At 43.4% G+C, this 19438-nt stretch overlaps 1 protein-coding gene across 8 annotated transcripts in view; it reads left to right on the forward strand.

Moving 5' to 3' along the window:
- Positions 1 to 19438, forward strand: part of vmp1 (vacuole membrane protein 1) — a 179411-nt gene that overhangs the window by 106733 nt on the left and 53240 nt on the right. For all 8 annotated transcript variants that reach the window (XM_038814654.1, XM_038814648.1, XM_038814653.1 and 5 more), the window contains one exon: positions 865 to 984. In XM_038814654.1, the coding sequence (XP_038670582.1) occupies positions 865 to 984 (120 nt within the window). The remainder of the gene's footprint in view (positions 1 to 864; positions 985 to 19438) is intronic.

The raw sequence follows: 19438 nt of genomic DNA on the forward strand, positions 1-19438 counted from the left end.
ATGTTTTGGCTAGCTGGAGGAAAAGCGTATCACCATTACATTAAACGTTTATTAGTCTGCAGGAACCGAAAGAACACAATTAAGTAATCAAATACAGAAAATCAGATGGTTGTGCATCAATCTTGTGATTCCAGTAGGTTCCCTCATGGATCCCAGTTTGGAAACTTTGATTGAGGTGTTCACACACAAAAGAAGAATATAAAAGATTCCTGTTTTAACTATCTTTTATTTTCTGCAGATAACAAAACTTTTTTTTTAACTGGCATAAGATTTAGTTGTATTATATTCAAGATATCAACAGGCATCCAACTTCATTTTTGTTGTTGACAGAAGCAGTATTCTTTGGTCCTGATAATAATGTCAACCTTGATTCAGTTGCTGGTCCAGACACGACAATTGAACTAATTTTGGTTATTCAAATATCGCCTTTTCCAAGTCATGTCTTTTGTCTTTCTACTCCATCAGTGCTAATGATGGCTATAATATTCAGCTAAAAACAGAATTTTGGAATCTTTTGCCAGTTAAAATGGGTAACGTTATCGGGCTGTTTTTGTACGTTAAAGCTGAAAATCTTGGCAATCACAAGCATGTTGATCTGCAGCTGGAAGAGAAAGTAGTATTTTGCCTGATCAATGCATTTTTAGTTTTTTTTAATTTTAAGATTTGAAACATTTTTAGTTTTTTTTCTCTCTTTTTTTTATCTGCATTTGGTGTGTCCTGGACCCAAAATAAAATCAGTAAATCCTTAATGTTGAGCCAGCTAAATATTTTCAGTTATTCTGGACGAAACTATTTTTATTTTGCCATTTAAGTATGCGTACATATATTCCTTGAATCATCATTCTTTTTTTTTTAAACTTGCAGGGTGCCGGTACTGCAATAGGAGAGCTACCTCCCTACTTCATGGCCCGAGCAGCTCGCCTCTCAGGCACAGAGACAGATGAGGAGTTTGAGGAAATACTGGAACGTGATCAGAGCGCAGAGGTGGGTTTATTTATTGAAGGATGGGGCAGATTTTTACTGAATGAAGTAATTGTGTAATTATTACAGTTCCAGTAATCAATATCCCTGGTGTCTCAGATAGACGAGGGTTATCAGGAGCTCATATCACCATGGGAAAGTTATTGTTTTACAGCCTGCAGTTGCTTTTTATAATGCTGACTAACTGGCAGCCAAAAGTGGGTTGCCGCCAGGAAATTACAATTCCACCTTTAAAATTTCTTGAGTTATTATTATGCTTTTATTAAAAAGTTGATTTAAAAACTATACAGATAACAACTAGAATCTTTCACTCTGCTTTCCTGCACTTGGTGTACAACTAGCTTTTAAGTAGACTTGCTGGTTATGGTTAAGCTCCTGAAAGTATTGCCATCTCTGAAATGATTTGCTTTTTGGGAAGCTACTATTTAAAGAGAAAAATATGGAAGATAGAATCAAGACCTTGAGCATGGGAGATGCAAAAGCAGCTATTAGTGGAAATGAATAACTCAAAAGTAAATTCCTGTCACATCATGTTAAAATATGTTTTAAAATGCTAAACAAATGTTCTGATAAATTAAGTGGAACATTTTGGAGTTTTCTAATCTATAATGTTTTGTTTAATTGGGAAAAAAAGAATCATTTTGAGGCTCTGGGGCAATGTTCCTAAATGTACCTGACCGTCTTTCTTTCCTCATTCACTGCCCTATTATGACAGCTGAATCACTTGGTTACCCTGGAGTCCTTTCCTTCATTCAGATCGGGTTAGATTATTTTTTTCCTGTCGAAGAATGCAATGATAGGACAATTTTCAACCTACATTTCTAGTTACTGAGGTATCGGATCATCCAAAGCATGGCTAGAGTGTTTGCAGAGAGGATTGTTGGATTATAGAAGGCTGCAGTTATGAAACAATGACAGAAGCAGAATTAAAAACAAATTTATTTTAAGATGAACACAGTATGGGAGAGGAATTGGGATTAAATAAAGAACTGTTTTGAGAGCTGGGACAAATAGTTGGCCAAATGGCCAGTTTCTGAGCTGCAAGAATTTGCAATTCTAACTCCCAATTGCCCATGTGCCTTGCCTGTGGATAGTGCGATGTAGTAATTGATCTGAGCTGCATCTGTTCTGTGGTCAGTTTAGTTGATGACATGTTGATTATTGCAATTTTGTCATCTAAATAGGTTTTTCTCGGTATTCTCATCCACAGAATACAGATATGTCATTTAATATACCAGCTAGTCCAGGTTCCATAACCCCAGAGTAACGATGACTATATCCGTTTCATAGAAGGTTTCACAGAAATTTTGAGTCACTTAGTTGATCAGACATTACAAAGAACTGCCTACACTGCTTACATGAAGAATGGTGGAACTGACTACATTGAACGACTAATGTCTCTTTTTCTCCATCTTCCAGAATCTCCCCCCACCACAAAAGACCAATTCGATAGTAACCTATTTATTTTGATGCCTTGGTGGGCTTCCAGATTTGGGACAGTAGTGCATGGACACTGTTCCTAATGTGTAACTAGTCTAGTTCAGTATTGAAATGCACAAAATTATGATTTCTGAATGCAATACTGCTCTCAAGTGCATGAAATATTCCTACAGCACTTCTTAACGTGTGTGCATTCTATTGTTGATCTATTCTTAACCCAGCCCAGCAGTTGGAAGATGCATAATAGCAGATTCAATGGTGGAGAGATGTAGGGTGGAGAGGAGGGAAATGAAAATCGCTTATTGTCACAAGTAGGCTTCAAATGAAGCTACTGTGAAAAGCCCCTAGTCGCCACATTCCGGCGCCTGTTCGGGGAGGTTGGTACGGGAATTGAACCGTGCTGCTGGCCTGCATTGGTCTGCTTTCAAAGCCAGCAATTTAGCCCTGTGCTAAACCAGCCCCAAAAAGATTGAGTAGTTCATGCATGAATACAAACTTTAATTCCTTGAGATCTGCATGTTCCAGAACACATGGAAGCAAAGTACTGTGTATGGGAGTCAGGGATGAGAATACTTTTTTGGTACTGCTGAGGCTTTTTTAATATGATGTAGGCATCACTGGCAATGATAGCATGAATTGCACATCTCAAATTTCTCTCAAGTTTGGGAAAGGAATTTGGAAGGCAATGAGTACTAGGATTCAACCAGCACCTCTCTCCTGAGGTTTGGAGCTTAAATGGTGTGGTCTTTGGTCTTGATCCTGATTTTGTTAATATCCCAATAGATCTCAGGAATGCTTTTATTTCCTGTATCTATGGTGGCAATACTTTAGGAATTAAAATTGTCGGATGCCTGTTGTGTTTTTCATAAATTATATATGTTTTTGTATTCTAAAGTTGCTCACTTTTTTTTTAACTGTTGTGTTCAGTCTCAAAGTTGACCACAACCAGTGAGGTATTGCAGAAGCCAAGTGCACTGTAAAACCTGTGAAATTCTGCACTGGCAGTGTACTCTATCCCCAGTTTGTGAGTGCACTATAGTTTCTCTAATGTAACATTTTTGTCTCCATTTGCTTGCATTGCTTCTCTGGGATTACCTGTTGGTTGCTAAATTATGGGAAGCTTTTGCTGTTTACTGGAAGCTAAAATTGAATTTAGTTGAGGCGATCTGTAGTCCCCAAGATCTCCACAGACAGGAGCCTTGTATTCCACTTGCTCCCAATGGTGTTAATTCCATTTTTCAACGTGAACTTAAATGGTGAGTGTCAGCAAGCGATGGGATTATGGGGCTACGCTGCCAGTCATAGGACTAGCCTCGCATGTGATCAAGCTTCAAACACTTCAAGCCAGGCTTACTGTGATGATATGAAGCGGGAACCCTGACTGATTGTCCCCTCCCACAAAATGTAGTCAGAAATAAACTGTTTCACCCTACACCTGCCACAGGTGAGGCCAAATAATCAACACAGACCTAAGGAGCAAACCTGGAATCTTTTGCAGCCTGTAGGATAAAGCTTACAGATAGCAACAACTTGTTTGAGGCATGATTGAAGTTTAGCCGCCTACATTTCCAACTAGATAGAACTTATCTTGTTTTTAAAAAAAACTTGTCCAAACAACTTCAGGAAGAGGTGTTTCTTTTTTTGGTTTTGCAAGTGGTTGTAAAGTGAGTATGTTCTCAGTTCCCTTCCTTATAGGTTGCCTTTCAAAGGAGTTTTGCATAAACCGAAGAGATGAAATTACTCATTTGTCTACTGCATGTTAAGTCAAGATTACGCACAATGGTTTGCCCTTATTTTGAGATGAGCAGTGAAACATTCACAAAATGACTATAAGCCAAACACATGCATGTGGCACTGATACTGTGGTATCTTGTATGAGTTAGGACTTTTAAAATTAATTTGTACAGATATGCTGCATATCTTCTAACTGCCATCATTCCTCCCCTGCTGTACTTCATGGGAATGTACCTTCCAAGTTTATGATGAAGTTAAGCTCAGTGTTTGTAAGTCAAGATAGTGAGACCCAATTTGTTGGGAGAATTGGGACTTGGCTGCTTGATCAGGGAGGAATGATGGCAGTGAAAAGCTATGTAAATCACATCTGTCTGCGTGCTTCAACTGCAACTGGTGGTCACTGGTATTGTGGAGAGAGAACCTGTGGGAAAATAATTCCAATGAAAACTATTTGGCCAGAACTAGTCTGTTTTATTGATAGATTTAAGGATAGGAACTGGCACGGTAGCACAGTGGTTAGCACTGTTACTTCACAGCTCCTGGGTCCCAGGTTTGATTCCAGGCTTGGGTCACTGTCTGTGCAGAGTCTGCACATCCTCCCTGTGTCTGCGTGGGTTTCCTCCGGGTGCTCCGGTTTCCCCCCACAGTCCAAAGATGTGCAGGTTAGGTGGATTGGCCATGCTAAATTGCCCTTGGTGTCCAAAAAGGGTAGTTGGGGTTACTGGGTTACGAGGATAGGGTGGAGGTGTGGACATCAGTGGGGTGCTCTTTCCGAGGGCCGGTGCAGACTTGATGGGCCAATGGCCTCCTTCTGCACTGTAAATTCTATGATTCAGTAGTAATCAGCTGAAGAGTGTGTTGATTATCTAATAAAATTTTCTCCTGTACTACCATAATGAAAAAAAGATTGCCCAAGAGCACTGAACAGCAGGAAGCTCAGAATTGCTTACAAAGCCATGGACTTCAACACCTCTGCCTATAAAATGTCCCCAAATTGTTCTTGAAATTGATTTAAAAAAAATTAAAAGTCCCTAAATTATCTTTAATAACGAACTGGCTTTCTACTGGAGTATTTTTAGCACTGTTTTGAAGACTTGTTTGTCATATTAACCGTCCAGATCTTGGTTTTCATAGGAAGTAGAACCATGTGCGTATGTACGTGTTCTCAGCAACTTTCAATCAAGTAAATATATTCAGACAACACAAATAACCACTGCTTTCTTGCAGCTGTGCCATTGTGATTGATCTTATTCCACATGTGAATGGTACATTTTACCAACTTGTACTTCAATCTACTCGGCATTTGAAATGAAATGAAAATCGCTTATTGTCACGAGTAGGCTTCAATGAAGTTACTGTGAAAAGCCCCTAGTCGCCACATTCCGGCGCCTGTCCGGGGAGGCTGGTATGGGAATTTTACTAGTATGTCAAGCCTCAATAGTTGATATTAAATACCCTTCTTTGAATTGATTTGAAGAGCATGGAAGACTGCATTAAGTGTTAATGCATTAAGTGTTATTCAATTTTTTTAAAAACTGCAATGCATACTGTCGAAATTAACAAATGGTCTCCTGAGTTCTCAAAATGGGCTACTGGTACAACAAAAGTCATCAAATCAAATACTTTCCCCACAACCAGTCATGACAGTTTCTCTCAGGATATTCAACATTATATTAACCTGTAATTACCTCCAACCCATTGCATTTTGTTTTTGCGTTGCTGTCCCCAGTGCCTTCATATTTTGAAAGTTGTTTAACGGAACGTGTTTAAACAAAGGCAGCTGCCTGGATTTTTGTTTGGAGCTACTGTACTTGGCAGTATTTGAGATGCAGCAGTTGAGAAAAGATAGTCCTTGTGTGTGGCTCCTGATTTCTATCAGGTAAGCTTTGCTGAAAATTAGGGTGAGGACAGGATCAGGCTTGCCTTGTGATGTGCTCTGTGGTTGAGTAGCTGGCCAAAATGTAGATTTGGATTTTAACGTGGAAAAACAGCTGTTTAGGCATAAGACTGTTCGTGACAGCTGCAGATCCACCCCCCCAATAATATTTCAGCAAGAATCTGTTCATTCAGAAAGCTGACACAAAAATAGTTTAGTATCAAAGTCACTTTTTCAGTGGGAGAATGCTTTTAGGCCATTGTGAACAAAAGATACTTTCAGAGATTTGGTCTCAAGTCAGTTTGCCAAACCCATAATGGAGCACATGTAGAGCCAAGTGATTTGGTATAGTGTGACATCTGGCACGTTTCTACATTTGCCCTGCGCATCATTATTGTGATCAAATGCCAGAAGCAGTAACAATGTGACAATGAAGAATATCTATGTGGTCACTTGGTCAGTATATGTGAGCAGGTAGAATGTCAGCAATAGAAAGCCCACTGCTGGATATGTTGCTTTCCAGTATTCATTCTGTTCTTGTACCTTGCCCACCTCCAATGCATTCCTTGCACTTTAAGATTAAATTGTCAGATACCACATTGCCACTTTGATTGTGATTGCCATTTACTCTGGGGTTTTTTGAACTCCATGATCTGCTTCAATTCTTGGTCTATAGTTAATAATTCTTGCTGGCATTGCATACAAAGGTTTAACTGGGTCAAAGTAAAATTCAAAGCTGGTAATAACTTTTCCAAAACTGTCAATTTCTAATAATTTTTTAAAAAGTATCTCTGATTAAATATGAGTACTTAGTTCTTTAAAATGTTCTGTGGCTTGCACTGGTTTAAATGGTACAGAAGACAGCGTGGTGGCTTGTTCACATGTGAGGGTACATTGTTCCATAATGTTAAAAAATGACAGGAAAAAATGTATAACAATTAAGTAGAACTGTTAAGTTTCATAGGTGTAACCTGGAATTTTTGATTGATAGCTATTTGTGAAGCCTGGAACATTTGTGTTAATTTGGCAAACATTATTGAAAAGTCACACACTGTGAATTAAGTTAGTTTTTTTGTTAATGAGCAGCAGCTGCAGTGTGTAACCCTGGGGCGTTCTCAGTGAACCTTTACTCTGTCCTCTGAAGTGCGGTTTTGTCTAGGAGGATCACGTGACTTCTGTGAAATCTCCTCCATTTCCAGTAACCGTTTGGACAGGGATGACTCAGAACAAAAGCAGCTTCCTCTAACCACAAAGTTGTTGAAGAATTTGTCAACGTGGACTTTAGAGGTTTATGGTAGTTAGCTGGAACTTCTGTGGTGAGATTGCATCAGCAAGGTCATGAGGAAGCTTCCTGCTATATTACTTGTCTGGAACAGCCCCACCACTGGACTTTGTAGAGCACAGTTGCCTTGATCTATTGCCTTTCTGACAATTATGTTTCCTTCACTTTATGTTCCTGTGATCCTTTTCAGGCTTGAATGTGTTCTTACTTGAAAGCTGTGGATATGTCATTTAAGCTAGGGCAGCAAGGTGGCACCATGGTTAGCACAGCTGCCTCACTGCGCCAAGGACCCAGGTTCACTTCTGACCTTGAGTGACTGTGTGGAGTTTGCATGTTCTCCCTGTGTCTGTGTGGGTTTCCTCTGGATGCTCCAGTTTCCTCCCACAGTCCAAAGTGCGCAAGTTAGGTGGATTGGCCATGCTAAATTGTCCATTCGTGTCCAAATCTGTGCAGGTTAGGTGGGTTTGCAGGGGCGTGGACCTAAGTAGGCTGCTCTTTCAGAGGGTCAGTGCAGACTTAAGGGCCGAATGGCCTCCTGCCCTGTAAGGATCCTGTGTTTCTATGTCTCACACTGAATTCTAAGCTTATTACATTTTTAGTGTCTAATATCCAGCACCCAAAAATAATGAGCGGAGTGCCACAGGGAGTGCTTGTGTTTCAACTATGTACAATCTATATCAATGTCTTGGATGCCGGGATTGAATGCACGGTTGCTAAATTTGTTGATGTCACAAAGTTGTGAAGAGGACATAACAAAATGCAAATGGTTAAATATGGGTTCAATGAATGGACAAAAAATTGTCAGATGGAGTATAATGTGGAAAATGTGAACTTGGCCACTTTGGCAGAAAGAATAGAAAAGATGCATGTTATTTAAATGGTGATTGCAGAACTCTCCAGTACAGAGGGCCTGGATGTCCTGATTCATTAATCACAGGACGTTAGTATGCAGGTCCAACTGGTCATTGCAAAAAGAATGGAATATAAAAGTGGAGGGGGGGGGTGGTAGTGAGGGTAATCTTATGAAGAAAGGTGGGCCTATATCCATTGGAGTCTAGAAGAATGAGGGGTGACTTTATTGAAACACACAAGATCCTGAGGGAACTTGACAGGATGGATGCTGAAAGGATGTTTCCTCCTGTGGGAGTGATTGGAATCGGTGTTTTTCAATCTTCTTTTCCCGGGATTCACTTTGGGGCCCACGCCAGCCAACCTTCAGGACTCCCCTTATTCTGAATGCTTCGTACATTAAGATCCAAAGCCTTTAGGTTTGCTTTTTACCGTTTTTAATCATCCTAACGTTTCTTTATATTGTGGCCCTATTTGCCTCTCGGCCTTCATTACCCTGTCTACCGTTTTTGCATTTTACTGTTCTTTTATTACTGTCCTTGTTTCTTTGAGCCTTGTCACTCTGCTGAGGTAGCCAGCACCGTCCCATTCGAGTGGGAGGGTGGAAATATTGAACTCCCTCTCACAAACAACTGCTAAAGCTGGGGGTTAACAGTAAATTTCCAAACTGAAACTGATAGCTTTTGATCAGTGATCAGTAAATGTTTTAAGGTTTAGAAAACGATGGTGAGTAGATGGGAGTTAAAATACAGACCCAGGGACAGTACGGTGGTGCAGTGGTTAGCACTGCTGCCTCATGGCGCCGAGGTCCCAGGTTCGATCCCAGCCCTGGGTCACCGTCCATGTGGAGTTTGCAGATTTTCCCCGTGTTTCTGTGGGTTTCGCCCTCGCAGCACAGGGTAGGTGGATTGGCCACGTTAAATTGCCCCTTAATTGCAAAAAAATTAATTGGCTACACAATTTATTAAAAAGAAACTATAGACCCATCATGATCTCATTAAATGGCAGAGCAGGCATGAGGAACAATAGCTTATTTCTGCCCTGCATTCCAATCTTCCAAATCTGGACTGAACAGGTTTTCAAATTCTCTCACAATCTGTACATGTTGCCTGTTAAAGCTAATTCTTCCGCCCCCTTTTTCAGAAATAAATATAAAATCTGGAGGGAATGAAAATGAGGTGTCATCCTTTTGTTGAGACCATTATTTTCTCACTAATGACGATCTTTGGCCCTGACTAGAAGTCCCACACATCTCCGCTCCCAGTAAATGCTGAGAATAAATAAAATATCCCATCCGAGCTGCAATTCCCAGATACATATCAGCCAGTGCTCTGGGAGGTATTTACAAAACACAATCCTTCAACTAAAACTTTACCTTAAATTCTCTCAAGGTCTGAGCAGCAGAGCAGCGTGATCCTATGACAGGAAAGAAGTAGGACCTGGAAATCTGGTCGTGAGGCCGGACACGCAAACACTGCAACCCTTCTGACACCTGCCCGCACCCACCTGGGTCGCGACCCACACTTTGAAAAACCCTGGATTAGGGAGCACAGTTTAAAATTGAGATGAGGAGAATTTTTTTCTCTGATGGTCGTGAATCTGCAGAATCTTCTCTCTGAGAGCGATGGAGGCAGTGTCATTAAATATTTTTTAGGGCAGAGGTATATAGATTCTTGACTAACAATGGAGTCAAAGGATGTGAGGGAAGGCAGCAAAGTGAAATTGAGGCCTGAATCTGATCAGCCATGATACTGAATGATGAAATGGGCTCGAGGAGCCAAATGGTCTACAGTACTCCTAATTTGTATGCTCGTCCATAAAACTCCATTTGGCAATTAGCTGTGTTGAAATTTGGTCCCTTGCATTGTCACGGTCAGGAAAAATAAACCAGCTCGCTAGCTTGCACTTGGCACTATTGATTTTATTCTTTTTTGTTTGATTCACTGATTTGTTGCTGCATGTGTGATATGGCACCTATTGTAGTGCTTCTGTTAATACACCAACCAAATTCTAGTTATGGGAAATTTGCCCTCTTCAGTGTGTGTGTCTGTAAGTCGGTAAATTAGCATTTTGGAGTGTCATTGTTTTAGAGCAGAATACAATTTGGCTGCTACAGTTCAGGCAATTGCAGGCATAATTCCTGATTCAGCTACAAATATTGAAAATCCTTCAAACACTTAACCTGTCAGGCAGCATCTGTGGAGAGACATACAGCGCTAATATTTTGGGCTGATGATCTCTTGCCACAGCTAATTCAGTCATATTGTACTGGATCAAGGAATTGGCAGAGGTCAAGTGCTTGGCGGAAGGGAAACATCAAGGGTTAATGACCATAGTTGCTGTCTTGCACAAGTGAACAAATTACAAAGGAATTACATTAGTCCAGGCTTGTGCCAGATCTCTAGCCTTTTCTCCAACCTAAAGAAGGTGTACATTGATGGGAGGAGAAAATCCGGAAGAAGGGATATAATTAGATCCAAAAAAGGCTCTTTGGTTCATCAAACTGGATCTCTCAAATTGACTTGGTCAATTTTCACTATTGTTGACCTGCAACTTATTTAATTTTCAATTGGTGATGGAGAATCATAAGAGAGTCCTTCAAAGAAGATTGTTTTCTTCCCCAAAAGAAAATGCTGAAAAATCTCAGCAGGTCTGGCAGCATCTGTAGCGAGAGAAAAGAGCTAACGTTTCGAGTCCAGATGACGCTTTGTCAAAACCCTTTGTCCTCTGGACTCGAAACGTTCGCTTTTTCTCTCCCTACAAATGCTGCCAGACCTCCTGAGATTTTCCAGCATCTTCTCTTTGATTTCAGGATCTGCAGTAATTTGTTTTTATCCCTTATTTTCTTCCCCCTCTTATTGCAGTAATTCCTCTTCTCCTTAAGGCATAATTTCACTGCTGCGATATAGTTACATTCCAGAAATCCGATGTTGTCAATTTTCCCACTATTTATGTTTCTCTCTCGCTGGCGCTCTCTCTCTCGCTTGTTCTCTCTCACTCTCGCGCTCTCTCTCACTCTCTCGCTGGATCTCTCTTCTTTTCCCTCTCTCTTTCGCTGACACTCTCCCTCGCTGGCTCTTTCTCTCCCTCGCTGGTTCTTTCTCTCTCCCTCGCTGGCCCTTTTTCTCTCCCTCGCTGGCCCTTTTTCTCTCCCTCGCTGGCTCTCTTTCTCTCCCTCGCTGGCTCTCTTTCTCTCCCTCGCTGGCTCTCTTTCTCTCCCTCGCTGGCTCTCTTTCTCTCCCTCGCTGGCTCTCTTTCTCTCCCTCGCTGGCTCTCTTTCTCTCCCTCGCTGGCTCTCTTTCTCACCCTCGCTGGCTCTCTTTCTCTCCCTCGCTGGCTCTCTTTCTCTCCCTCGCTGGCTCTCTTTCTCTCCCTCGCTGGCTCTCTTTCTCTCCCTCGCTGGCTCTCTTTCTCTCCCTCGCTGGCTCTCTTTCTCTCCCTCGCTGGCTCTCTTTCTCTCCCTCGCTGGCTCTCTTTCTCTCCCTCGCTGGCTCTCTTTCTCTCCCTCGCTGGCTCTCTTTCTCTCCCTCGCTGGCTCTCTTTCTCTCCCTCGCTGGCTCTCTTTCTCTCCCTCGCTGGCTCTCTTTCTCTCCCTCGCTGGCTCTCTTTCTCTCCCTCGCTGGCTCTCTTTCTCTCCCTCGCTGGCTCTCTTTCTCTCCCTCGCTGGCTCTCTTTCTCTCCCTCGCTGGCTCTCTTTCTCTCCCTCGCTGGCTCTCTTTCTCTCCCTCGCTGGCTCTCTTTCTCTCCCTCGCTGGCTCTCTTTCTCTCCCTCGCTGGCTCCCTTTCGCTCCCTCGCTGGCTCCCTTTCGCTCCCTCGCTGGCTCCCTTTCGCTCCCTCGCTGGCTCCCTTTCGCTCCCTCGCTGGCTCCCTTTCGCTCCCTCGCTGGCTCCCTTTCGCTCCCTCGCTGGCTCCCTTTCGCTCCCTCGCTGGCTCCCTTTCGCTCCCTCGCTGGCTCCCTTTCGCTCCCTCGCTGGCTCCCTTTCGCTCCCTCGCTGGCTCCCTTTCGCTCCCTCGCTGGCTCCCTTTCGCTCCCTCGCTGGCTCCCTTTCGCTCCCTCGCTGGCTCCCTTTCGCTCCCTCGCTGGCTCCCTTTCGCTCCCTCGCTGGCTCCCTTTCGCTCCCTCGCTGGCTCCCTTTCGCTCCCTCGCTGGCTCCCTTTCGCTCCCTCGCTGGCTCCCTTTCGCTCCCTCGCTGGCTCCCTTTCGCTCCCTCGCTGGCTCTCTTTCGCTCCCTCGCTGGCTCTCTCTCTCGCTCTCTCTCTCTCTCTCTCTCTCTCTCTCTCTCTCTCTCTCTCTCTCTCTCTCTCTCTCTCTCTCTCTCTCTCTCTCTCTCTCTCTCTCTCTCTCTCGCTGCACCCCTCTCTGTCTTCTCTCCCTTGAGGAAGGAGCAGCGCTCTGAAAGCTAGTGTTTGAAAGAAACGTATTGGACTTTAACCTGGTGTTGCAATACTTCTTACTGTGCTCTCTCTTGAGCAGAACCATTGGCAGAGGGTGTGCTGTTGGCAGCCTACCTGCTGCTTTGGCAGGGATTAGTGTATACTATAAAGGAGGGAGGGGAAAATATTTGTTAGAAGTAGGGGAAAGAAAGAAGAGGAAGAAGAATTATAGATAGGAAACATCTGTGTTGAGAAAACGAGATAGATATACAAAGAACAGCTTCACAGTTGCAGTTGAACACCTGCGAACAAAGATGGGCCAAATTTTGCAGCTTAAAGACATTTTTAGACTCCAAACAATAGAAATGAAAATCGGTTATTGTCACAAGTAGGCTTCAAATGAAGTTATTGTGAAAAGCCCCTAGTCTGCACATTCCAGCGCCTGTTCGGGGAGGCTGGTACGGGAATTGAACCGTGCTGAAGTGAGACAAAAAGAGAACTATACTCTTTTTTTAAAAAAACTTTTATTTCCAATTAAGGGGCAATTTAGTGTGGCCAATTCACCTACCCTGCCCATCTTTGGGTTGTGGGGATGAAACCCACGGAGACTCGGGGAGAATGTGCAAACTCCACACGGGCAGTGACCTGGGGCCGGGATCTAACCTGGGTCCAAGGTGCCATGAGGCAGTAGTGCAAACCATTGTGCCACCGTGCTGACCGTAACTCTACTCTTTCCATCAAGGTTAGATGACCTTCAAGTTGTAATCTTACATAAAGTCAAAGGTGAGATAGTGAGACCGTTAATGTGAATTGAAATGATCCAAAACTTGCTGTCAGAAAAATTTTCATTGCCTGAGAAGTTTGTTCTAAGACTTGATAAATACACAGCATGCAGATTATTACATAATTTATTCGCTTTGGTATAAATGGGAGCAACCACAGATTTTGGAATGCAACAAAATATACTGCACAAGACTTTCTACATTTGTAATTCTGGAAAATGGAACATTCTCAGAGAAATAATCTTAAACGGTTATGATAATCTAACAGGTTTCATTTGTAGCCTGAATCCCTTGTAAAACTCATTCAGTGCAGAGCAAATATGATGATCTGAATTTATCTTTTGAGGATAAATGTTTTTGATCGGCTGATAGTGAGGCATGTTCAGGGAATTAATTTCTTTAGGGGCGGCACGGGAGTACAGTGGTTAACACTGTTGCTTCACAGTTCCAGGAACCCGGTTTCAATTCCCGGCTTGGGTCACTGTCTGCGGAGTCTGCACGTTCACCCCGTGTCTGCGTGGGTTTCCTCCGGGGCTCCGGTCTCCTTCCATGAGTCCCGAAAGACGTGCTGTTAAGTGAATTGGACATTTTGAATTCTCCCTCTGTGTACCCGAACAGGCGCCAAAGTGTAACAACTAGATTTTCATAGTAACTTCATTGTAGTGTTAATGTAAGCCTACTTGTGACACTAATAAAGATTATTATTATTTATCTATTCTTTTGTGGGATGTGGGTATCTCTGGCCAGCATTAAATTGCCCGTTCCTGTTACCCCTGAGAAGGTGAACTGCTTTCACTCTCTATAGTCCATGTGATGTAGGTACAACCACTGTGCTGTTTTGGAGGGAATTCCAGGACAGTGAAGAAACGGCATTATAGTTCTAATCCTGGATAGAGTGTGACTTGCAGATGGTGGTGTTCCCATGCATCTGCTGTCCTCATCCTTCTAGGTGATAGTGGTCGCGGATTTGGAAGGTGGTGTCGAAGGAGTTTTGGTGAGTTATTGCAGGGCACCTTTATAAATGTACACACAGGGGCAGCAGGATGCCGCAGTGGGTTAGCCCTGCTGCCTCACGGCGCAAAGGTTCCAGGTTCGATCCCGGCTCTGGGTCACCGTCGTGTTTGCGTCGGTTTCCCCGTGTTTCGTGTCGGTTTCGCCCCACAATCCAAAGATGTGCAGGCTAGGTAGATTGGCCACGCTAAATTGACCCTTAATTGGAAAAAATTAATTGGGTGCTCTACATTTGTTTGAAAAAAATGTACACACTGCTGCCACTGTGCGACAGTGAATGTTTAAGGTAGTGGATGGAGTGCTAACTGAGCAGACTGCTTTGTCCTGGATGGTGTTGAGCTTCTTGTGTTGCTGGAGCTGCACTCATCCAGTGGAGAGTAATCCATTATACTCTTGACTTGTGCCTTGTAGATGTTGGACAGGTTCTGCAGAGTCAGGAGATGAGTTACTCGCCACAGAATTCCCAGACATTAACTGCTTTTCGATCCACAGTATTTTAATGGCGACTTCAGTTCCGTTTCTAGTCAAAGGAAATGTCAAGATGTTCATAGTGGGAGATTCAGCAATGGCTGTGCCGTTTAATGCCCAGGGGAGATGGTTTGAATCTCTCTTTTTGGAAATGGTCATTGCCTGCACTTGTGTGGAGTGGTTGTTACTTGCCACTTACCAGCCCAAACCTAAATGTTTCCAGGTCCTGCTGCACATAGACACAGGGCGCGATTCTCCGCCCCCCCACGGCGGGTCGGAGAATAGCGGGAGGGCCTTCCCGACATTTTTCCCGACCTCCCGCTATTCTCTCTCTCTCCCCCCCCCCCCCCCCCCCCCCCCCCCACGGCCGCCCCACGACACGAATCGCTGCTCGTCGTTTTTTTACGGCATCCGATGGGCCGATTTCCCAGGCCTTTACGGCCGTTTTCACGAATTTAAACACAACTGCTCTCACCGTTTGTGAAAACGGGCGCAAAGTGCCGTTCTGCACAACCATGCCACCGATTGGCACGGCCGCACCACGGCCGTGCCAAGGGTGGCATGGGCCCGCGATCGGTGGGTACCGATTGCGGGCAGCGGGTCCGATTCCCGTGCACTCTTTGTCCCTCCGCCGCCCCGCAGGATCAGGATCAGGGCGGCTGAGGAGCATGACGGACCGCGCATGTCGGGTTTAACGCATATGCGCGATGACATCATGCGCGGGTCGGAGCCGTCGAACCCGCGCATGCGCGGCTGACGTCATCGTGCGCGTCAGCCGCCGTGAGTCTTGCCGGCAGGGTTTAGCGAACGTTCGCTAAGCCCACGCTGCCGTTCATCCCGGGGCCGCGATGCTAGCCCCGACGGGGGGGGTGAATCGGGTCCCGGCAGGGAGCGCGGAGGCTGCCGTGAAACACGGCCGGTTTCACGGCAGCCTTTACGACTCTCCGCATTTGCGGAGAATCGCGCCCCATGTATAGTTCAGCATTTGAGTTGTGAATAGTGCTGAGCATTGTGCAATCATCAGCAAACACCATGTCAGACCTTCGGATGGAGGGAAGATCATTAATCCAGGAGCTAAAAGGGGCAAGCACGGTAGCATAGTGGTTAGCATCAATGCTTCACAGCTCCAGGGTCCCAGGTTCGGTTCCCGGCTGGGTCACTGTCTGTGCGGAGTCTGCACGTCCTCCCCGTGTCTGCGTGGGTTTCCTCCGGGTGCTCCGGTTTCCTCCCACAGTCCAAAGCTGTGCGGGTTAGGTGGATTGGCCATGCTAAATTGCCCGTAGTGTCCTAAAAAAAAAGTAAGGTTAAGGGGGAGTTGTTGGGTTACGTGTGTAGGGTGGATACGTGAGTTTGAGTAGGGTGATCATTGCTCGGCACAACATCGAGGGCCGAAGGGCCTGTTCTGTGCTGTACTGTTCTAAATTCTAAAGATGGTTGGATCTTTCTTGCACGTGTGCTAGCATAACCATTTTACTATCTCAAAGTTATATATACTAAGTAGTGACTCAGCAAAGCCTTGCTTAGCCATCAGCAATGTATTACACACCTCTGACCAACTGGGGCACATTAGATTAGTAAATGTAGGATTGGTAACAAGGGTGGGGTTTGTGGTTTTTCATGTTCTCTTTTGGTACAGAATGATGTGCTGAAGATTATTTGCATAACTGAAATAGTTTCCATAAATGGGGGCTGAAGAAGGTTTGTGCACCAAGTTTTATATTTCACATGGTAGATTTAAAAATTTTACAGATACCCAAGATGTAGTCTTCTGAATGGTTCATGCCTCTGGTTAGCAAAACAATTATTTAAAACAGTTAAATTTAGCTAACAAATTTTTGCAACTGGTGCAATATATTGGGTTGGTTATGCTGTGCATTATGCAGATTTTTTATACACAGCCCTTTCACTACCAAATTGAATATTGATCTCCACTGCGAGGTGTTTGGGGTGGCACAGTGGTTAGCACTGATGCCTCACAGCGTCAGGGACCAATTTTCAATTCTGGCCTTGGGTGACTGTGGAGTGTGCACTGCCTCCCATGTGTGCGTGGGTTTCCTCCCGGTGCTCTGGTTTCCTCCCACAGTCCAAAGATGTGCAGGTTAGGTGGGGTTTCGGGGATGGGGTGGGTGAATTTGTCTTGGTAGGGTGCTCTTTCTGAAGGTTGGTGCTGACTCGGTGGGCTGAATCGCCTCCTTCTGCACTGAAGGAATTCTGTGGTTTACTGGAGGATGAGAGATTCCAAAGAGGAAAGGAAGCTCCCAGGATAATGGACCGCAAGGTGGACACATGCTCTTCCAAGAAACATCAGGCGGAGGAGGTCTGACAGTAGGTCATCTACTCATTCCTCGTCAGATGTGATACACTTATCAATGAGTATCTGTGAAGAATATCACATAGGGTGGAATTTTCCATCCTTTTCACTGAAGTGCTGGCTGAGATGGGAAAACCAGGGTGCAGCTCACAGACTGCACAGCTGAGTTTTTGCTCCAGATAATCCAGCATTTGTTCAGAAAAGAAATGGAGGCATAACCCACGTTGTCATGCTAGTCCCCCCCCCCCCCCTCCCCAAATTAGGTATGGGCAGTAACCAGTGATGTCCACATCCTAAGAATGATTTTTTAAATACACTCCCCTCACAAACATGCAGGCACACACACTTACAATTAACATTAGAATAATGGTTGGTCCTGTATTTGGTTGTGTAAATCATCAGGTCAGTCAGGTATCTGGATTAGATATTTACAGTAAAAATGTCAGTAATCCATAGGGATGGGTGTTCATCACTTTTTGCCAGGACATATTGGATCATACTGTAACGGACCTCCTTAGTTGAAAATCCAGCTACTGCATCGTCACTCACTCTGTCATCCTCGCTCAGCTGCCTTTACGCACGCCGTACAAATCTGAGACTTCATATCAATAAAGCCATGCATCTCTGTTCAAACAGGGGATGAAAAACCAATTTTAATTCTAAAAGGATTCCTAAGATGGTTGCTATTTTTAAAATACACTTGTAGAATAAAGAGTTCTATATTGGAAGCCAACCAGAGCAAATATAGTAACCTTCTAATGTATGTTGTGGTTAAGTACATAACTTATTACCAGGATAATATAGCATTCTGCATGCTCTTGCTCTCCTTACAAAGTTCGCTATGTTGCAAGGAAGGCATGTTGCATATTCAGATTATACGTATTTTATGAAATTTGCCTCCTTCCAATACTGCAATCTTTTTAAAGACTTTTAAACCCCAAGTTTGGCCTTATTTGATCGTTGCCACTTTACTAATGCCATTGTCTTGATTACTCTCTCAAATCTTGGTGATATCCTGCACTCTGGGCCTGAACCTAAAAAATAATTGTTTCGCACATATTTGAAATTTTGTGAACATTAGAATTATACATTTTTATTTGCTGAAAGCAGTTACTTTCGAAGGATAGTTATAAACTTCCAACGGACAGCGGGGAATATGCGTTTCCAATTCCTTCAGTCAGTTTGCTGCTGTGTTTGAGTGTATTCATACTGGCAATGCATGACCCAGAATTTGTTTTTGAGAAGAAAAACATTTTCAACAAACTGTCTTTTGGTTGCCCAGATTTCTTTGTAAAATATAACCAACAATGCTGCACAATCCTTGCGTTTAAATGTATTATGAAGAAAATTTTCAGATTTCAGATAGTTATTAAATCAATTGAATATTTGAGCTTTCAAGTAATTTATCCCAATAGTCAGTATAATTTGAACCACAGAAATGAAAAACATGCAAATTGGGAGGAATGAAAATCCTTCAACTAACGATTGTGAGAGTTCAGTGAAACTGAGAATGCGAGTACTGGCGAGAAGGGAGAAAGTTAGTTTACTGTTAGCCTCTCATCCTGAATTAAAAGACAAGTCCAGATAGGTGGATTGGCCACGCTAAATTGTACCCTTAATTGGAAAAAATTAATTGGGTACTCTTACATTTAAAAAAAAAGACAAGTCCATTACTCAAGATAGCTAATTAGTAAATGCTGAACGTTTTGAGAAAATGGTTGAGCATTTTCATGTGGTTGAAAATCTTGTATATAGCTCACATTACCAAAATAAATTGATTTACATTGAGCTTGTGTATAAAGTACATCCATAGGTTTGTAAGTTTCCAGATGTCATTAACAGCATTAATTGAATTCCCTGCAGATTTTTAGTTTGAGGTGTTCACTTGGGTAAAGTAAATTCTATTACATTTGGCACCTCCAGCTGTTTTTTGGGGGGCAGATTAAACAAGAGAGAACTATTGTGTAGGTGCTAATGTACGACAAACACTGGTTTTGAAATGTTAACTTTGTTTCGCTCCACAGATGCTGCCTGACTGCTGAGTAGTTCCAACATGTTTTGTTTTTTATTACTACAGACACTGGTTTTTGTATATATTGAGCAAGTGTTAGATCAAAGTTAGAGTACTTGCTGCATCATGCTGTGCATCCTTTGTTCAGAGAGGACAATGCTCTTGGCTCATGTCGAGTATTATAGCAAAGCATCATTCCTAGACAATATTTAATGGAAGGCTGCAGGTGAAGAAATTGCTGCTTCTCACAAAAGTAACATTTCCTAAATGAGTTTCTAATGATGTACCCACAAGCTTTAGATGTTGCATTGCTCCAGG

Source organism: Scyliorhinus canicula, chromosome 12 (assembly GCF_902713615.1).
Source record: "Scyliorhinus canicula chromosome 12, sScyCan1.1, whole genome shotgun sequence".
NCBI lineage: Eukaryota > Metazoa > Chordata > Chondrichthyes > Carcharhiniformes > Scyliorhinidae > Scyliorhinus > Scyliorhinus canicula.